Source organism: Lactuca serriola, chromosome 8 (assembly GCF_051521515.1).
Source record: "Lactuca serriola cultivar US96UC23 chromosome 8, Lser_US96UC23_V15, whole genome shotgun sequence".
Taxonomy (NCBI): Eukaryota; Viridiplantae; Streptophyta; class Magnoliopsida; order Asterales; family Asteraceae; genus Lactuca; species Lactuca serriola.
The window spans coordinates 109,421,146-109,424,357 of record NC_136415.1 but is presented as its reverse complement, the minus strand read 5'-3'; the positions used below and the strand labels follow the sequence as shown (position 1 = coordinate 109,424,357).

The 3,212-nt window shown below is 35.8% G+C and overlaps 1 protein-coding gene across 1 annotated transcript; it reads right to left on the bottom strand.

Moving 5' to 3' along the window:
• Window positions 1–703: 703 nt before the first annotated feature.
• LOC145067266 (uncharacterized) lies at window positions 704–1,639 on the bottom strand. The gene has a single exon (XM_079014446.1). The coding sequence runs from the start codon at window positions 1,637–1,639 to the stop codon at window positions 704–706; it is 936 nt and encodes a 311-aa protein (XP_078870572.1).
• Window positions 1,640–3,212: the final 1,573 nt, after the last annotated feature.

The window sequence follows — 3,212 nt, the reverse complement described above, 5'->3', positions numbered from 1 at the left end:
TAACTGGAAATGGAAGCCTAGTATGTTTTGCTTTAAGGCAAGCATCACATTTATTGAACTATTTTTCTTTTGTAATGTCAATAAAATTCAAACTTGAAATTTTCTTGGATGATGGATGGCCAAGTCTCCTGTGCCAGACTTCAAAATTTGACATAAGTGCCTTGCTTGTCTTCACCTTTGTTACCCCCATCCGATACAACCCTCCACTCCGATTACCCGCTCCAATCAAGTGCTTCGTCCCCAACTCCTGCATGACAAAAAATCCAGGGAAAAAGGTTACTGCACAATTTAAATCATCTGCGAGTTTTCCAACCGAGAGAAGGTTATAATTAAAGTTTGGTACAAACAAAACTCCTTTAATATTGACTCCTCCAGGAAAGGTATGTTCACCCTCTCCCATGACTGACACTTTGTCTCCATTAGGGATGACAACAGGTGAATTTTTGGAGTTTTGTGTTTTGTTGAACAAGAAATCAAGTCTGTGTGTCATGTGCTCGGTGGCTCCCGAGTCAACAATCCACCCATCAAAAATATCGTTTCTACCTGCCATGTTTGCCATAGGTTGTTTGTTATTGTTTGTCATGTCTAACCCTTCCTTGAAGTGCTCGACAAACAAATGGTATTGTTCATCAGTGAGTCCAGGAATCGGGCTCGAGCCCAACTTGACACAGGCAGCTTTGGGCTTCTCCTTATTTCCAGGCCACTAATCGGGATACCCAATTATCTTGAAACATCCTTTCTTGTTGTGCCCTTCATGCTGACAGAAAGAGCACCTGACCTTTTTATCGCTTTCTGACTTGGCAAATTTCGGTGTCGATTTGCCTGTTGTTTGCACCGTAGTCTTGTTTGTGGGTTGTCGTTGACCACGCTGCTGATTAAAGTTTTCCTGGAATGCCGACGATTCAGTGCTTGATCTCTTCGTTCCTCCGGATAGCGCCCTTTGTTGTTCGTCTTCCGCTAGAAGATGATAAACAATACCAATCGGAGGGGTAGGTTTCATCGCAAGAACCTGAGTTCTAATGAATGAGAATTCATCATCTAGACCCATTAGAAACTCGTAAGTCCTTTCTTTTTCCCTTAGTTCGTTAAGCTTTTTTTCAATCCCACAATCGCAACCTTCGCAGGTGCATCGTGGTGACGGTAAGACCATCTGCAATTCGTCCCAAATGGACTTAAGTTTGGTGTAGTAATTGGAGACTGAATTCCCATCTTGCCTCGTCACGTTGAGCGATTGTTTCAATTCATATGCTCGAGGCGCCCCTTCTTTCTCGAACCGTTCTTCAAGGTCTTGCCAAATCTCTAAGGAAGTGTTTGCATACCTGACACTCGTTCTTATGTCCTTTTCCATGGCGGTGGTCAACCAGCCTTTGATCATTGCATCTGCACGTATCCATGCCGTATGCATCGGCGATGATACCTCTGGTTTCTCAATCGAACCGTCTACCAGCCCCATCTTGTTTTTTGCAAGCAGAAAATTCCTCATCTCCTGCTTCCATTCATTGTAGTTATTATCATTCAGTACATCATTAACCTGCATTTGTTTCAGGTAGTCTGATGCATGAATGTAATAAGGTGAATTGGTATCAATCGTCTCTCCACCTTCAGGTTTCTTGCTGCCATCTCCCTTTTCTCCGGCCATGGCTGACACTCAATTACCCAATCGGATCTAATGCTCTGATACCATAATAAATTTGATAAGAGCAAAAGTTACCTTTTGTTTATTATGATCGTGAATCATCTAGTTACAGAGACAAAGGAATCAGAATTAAATAGTGCTAAAACAAAGCTAACTGACTCAAACCAATAATACAGAATAATTATCGAAATAAAGATAAGAACTAATAAAGATAATGACACGCTTCAGATAAGCATCAAAACATATCGATCCCTTTAGACTCAAAACTAGACATTATCAAGAATTAAAATACTCCTAATTAATAGCATGCATTATAAAAATGAAATCCTTTTACTCTCCTCTAATTGTCGTAGGTTCTTTCTTACGCTTCTGATAAACCTTGCCAAAACTGTTATTGGCGACCATAACAGTTCGCAACTAACAACACTTGACTTTGTGAGGACTACATATATAACAAGGCGCATAGGGTAAAGTTCCATAAGACATACATAATTTACTTAGTTATGTAAACTCAAATGTGTATGGGGACTTGTAAATGCATAGTCACTAAGTGGAGCAAGTTACATCTTTTCTATTATAGGTGATCATTTAAGGAGAGTGTGGGTATACATGCTAAAAGCAAATGAGGCATTTAATGTTGGGAATTATAGGATTCAAAAATAGTTAAAGATTTATGCATAATCATAAATCTAATTAGTTTTTTATATTCCTAAAAGAAGTATTACAACTATAATCAACCAATAAACAACCCATATTATGTTTATTACTCATACCTTGATTATTCAGAGGTCCTTTTATATTGTAGAAGTGATCAAAATAGATCATCACTACATATTGGTATCCTAACGAGTTGATATTAATTACTTCTACAAACTTACAATCAAAGCAAGACTTCTTGTTTCTTATTTGTTCTTTATCGTTGACCAGATGGAGGAGAAAGCAAAGAAGGCACTACCAAATGGAGAGACACAAAGGGAATGACCAACTATTATTTTTCTAAGCGAAGTTGGTATAATCCCTAACTTTTTTTATATGTTTGCATTATTAGAGGACCCATAATTGTGAGTTCAACCAGATAGTTGAATGAGGTGTCAAGTCTATTTGTCATTCAACGATATAAACTCTATCAATAATAAAATGTTACTTTGACATTTAATGGATTTAGAGTTCAATAATCCTTGAACTCTTCAATGGGAAAAATGAAAGTTTTTAATTTTTAAATATATACTATAAATTAACTTTTGTAATATAGTTGTATGAAATATAAAAAAATTGATGTGACAATTTGAACTCGGTATTTAATTAAGGGCATTGTGGATGTCCTTAAATAGTCTTTAAGAAAGCCTTTTAATCCAACCCATTTAAATCATCAAAACATGTTTAATTAATTAATCTTAGTTAACTAATCGACTATTAAATAAACTACTTCATTTAATTAAACAAATAAGCTCTTATATTTATTTTCATTTAATTAAAAAAATAATAATAAACAAAATATTTATTATTTTCCTACTTGGTAAATAATAAATTTTCATTTATAAATATTACTTATTTTCATATGTTTTAATTAACTATG

Bases quoted from the DNA above. Each gene is read 5' to 3' on its own strand.
- LOC145067266 (XM_079014446.1), bottom strand. From the start codon at position 1,639: ATGGCCGGAGAAAAGGGAGATGGCAGCAAGAAACCTGAAGGTGGAGAG.